Here is a 2,469-nt window from a genome sequence, read left to right as displayed (position 1 = left end):
CATATATTCTAAATATATATATATATTTAAAAATCTGCCACCTAACTTTTAATTTTTAGTATACTTTTTATTGAAATATAACACACATAAGAAAGTACAAATTTTAAGTGTCTAATATAGACCGCTGAATCTTCATAAACAGAACACACTTGTGTAACCCAAATCCAGATCAAGACAGAATATTGCCAGCACCCCAGAAACTCGTCATTCCCCCCCTCCAGTCACTATACCCTGACTTTTAACACCAAGGATGGATTTTGACTGATTTTGAACTTTATATGAATGAAATCATACAGTAAGCAATTTTCTGTGTCTAGCTTTTTCTAAAATTCTCTTCACTTTTAATTCTGGTATACATGCTGAAACCAGTTCTTCCAAGAGACATGTCTCTTAAATTGGATTGTAGGCTTTCAAACTAATTGTGGCATTACTATAATGTTTTTTAAAATTAGTATTAGCATCCAATATTATCACTCATTAATTTTTCTTTAGTAAAATTTTAAAAATATTGATTTCAGAGAGGAGAGGAGAGGGAGAGATAAAGACATCAATGATGAGAGAGAATCATTGATTGGCTGCCTCCTGCACGCCCAACAATGGGGATTGACACAACCCAGTGTGCTCTTGACTGGAACTGAACCAAGGACCCTTCAGTCTGCAGGCCAGTGCTCTATCCACTGAGCAAAACCAGCTAGGGCTTTTTAATAAAATTTTTAAATGGGAAATTCCAGAAGTGGTACAGGGTGTTGGTATGGATGTGTCTTCAGATAGAGACTCTTAAAAGAAAAACCAATAAAAAATAAATGTACAAAGAGGTGATCAGAGATTAACTTACTACTTTGCCTAGACAAAGAATCTGAATCAAATTTATTACAACACTAGAGGCCTGGTGCACGAATTCGTGCACATGTGGGGTCCATAGGCCTGGCTGGCAATCGGGGCCTGCCGGCCTGGGGGAGAGATGGGGGCCCAATGGGGCCTGCTGCCGGGGAGGGACGAAGCACGGGAGGTTGGCCACCAGCCCTGAGGAGGGAGCCTACCATTGGCCCCCCCCTTGGTCAGGAGAGGAGGCGATGGTCACCAGGCCGGGTGCAGAAGGAATGGATGTTGGACGCCGACGCAGGCGCCCCATCACTGTGCAGTTCCCTGCCTCCCCCCTTCTCCCTCCCTTGCCATCACGCCACCACTCCCTTGGGAAGGTGGTGGGTAGATCGGGGTCTGCCAGCCGGGGGGAGGGACACAGCATGCCTGGCTGGCAATCGGGGCCTGCCGGCCTGGGGGAGAGTTGGGGGAGGGACTGTGGGCCCAATGGGGCCTGCTGCCGGGGAGGGACAAAGCACGGGAGGTTGGCTGCCCGCCCCAAGGAGGGAGCTGGCCCTCAGCCCCCCTGGGGAAGGAGCCACCCACCCCTGGTTCCCCATCCCAGCTCTGGGCCAAAGGCCCCAGCGGGGTCAGGAGAGGAAGCAATGGTCACCGGGCCAGCCGCAGAATGAATGGATGTTGATGCTGCTGGCCAACCACTAGAGCAGTGGTTCTCAACCTTCCTAATGCCATGACCCTTTAATACAGTTCCTCATGTTGTGGTGATCCCCAACCATAAAATTATTTTCTTTGCTACTTCATAACTGTAATTTTGCTACTGTTATGAATCGTAATATAAATATCTGATATGCAGGATGTATTTTCATTGTTACAAATTGAACATAATTAAAGCATAGTGATTAATCACAAAAACAATATGTAATTATATATGTGTTTTCTGATAGTCTTAGGCAACCCCTGTGAAAGGGTCATTCGACCCCCAAAGGGGTCGCGACCCACAGGTTGAGAACTGCTGCACTAGAGATTGGCTGTGGGAGTGCACTGACCACCAGGGGGCAGCTTTTTCATTGAGTGTCTGTCCCCTGGTGCTTTTATATATATAGATGGGAATTATTTTCACAAAGATAATGTTATTCCTTTAACAATATAAACATCTAAGAATAAGTGTATAACTTACTTTTAGGATCCATTTAAAGACAGACTTCTGGAAATAATGACAAAGATTCAAACTTTTTGCCAAATGAACCCAATGCCAGATTTTGGAACTCAACCCTATGAACAATGGACCATTAAAATGGAAAAAAAAGGTAATTGGGGTTTTGATCTAACATTTAGTTTACCCCATGTTTATGCCAAGATTTCAGATGACTATATCACATATTCCCAAGAAAACTGAAAGCAGATGGAATTTCTGTGTCCTAAGTAGGACGAGGTTAAACATCCTAATTCCTTATCTAAGGAAGGCGGCATCAATTCATCCAGTTTCTTTTTATCACCAGTCTTTCACTTATTGTATATTTAAAATATTAAGATAAAAATTAACAACTCTGTCTCCAGTTGCAAGCTCAACTAATATGTTTTTTTTTATGCCATTCCTCTGACTCAGCTTGGATCAGGTATGTGTTCTTGCTGATGCAGAACTCAAAC

The 2,469-nt window shown here is 43.5% G+C and overlaps 1 protein-coding gene across 1 annotated transcript in view; it reads left to right on the top strand.

Annotated features, from left to right (window-relative positions):
• The window catches only part of IFIH1 (interferon induced with helicase C domain 1), a 60,643-nt gene that overhangs the window by 47,268 nt on the left and 10,906 nt on the right, over positions 1-2,469 (top strand). Inside the window, exon 9 of the mRNA XM_014534162.1 lies at positions 2,006-2,129. Within this exon, the coding sequence (XP_014389648.1) occupies positions 2,006-2,129 (124 nt within the window). The remainder of the gene's footprint in view (positions 1-2,005; positions 2,130-2,469) is intronic.

Source organism: Myotis brandtii, unplaced genomic scaffold (assembly GCF_000412655.1).
Source record: "Myotis brandtii unplaced genomic scaffold, ASM41265v1 scaffold125, whole genome shotgun sequence".
Classification (NCBI taxonomy): domain Eukaryota; kingdom Metazoa; phylum Chordata; class Mammalia; order Chiroptera; family Vespertilionidae; genus Myotis; species Myotis brandtii.
Note: the sequence above shows the minus strand (reverse complement) of the source record. Positions and strands in the feature narration are given on the sequence as shown.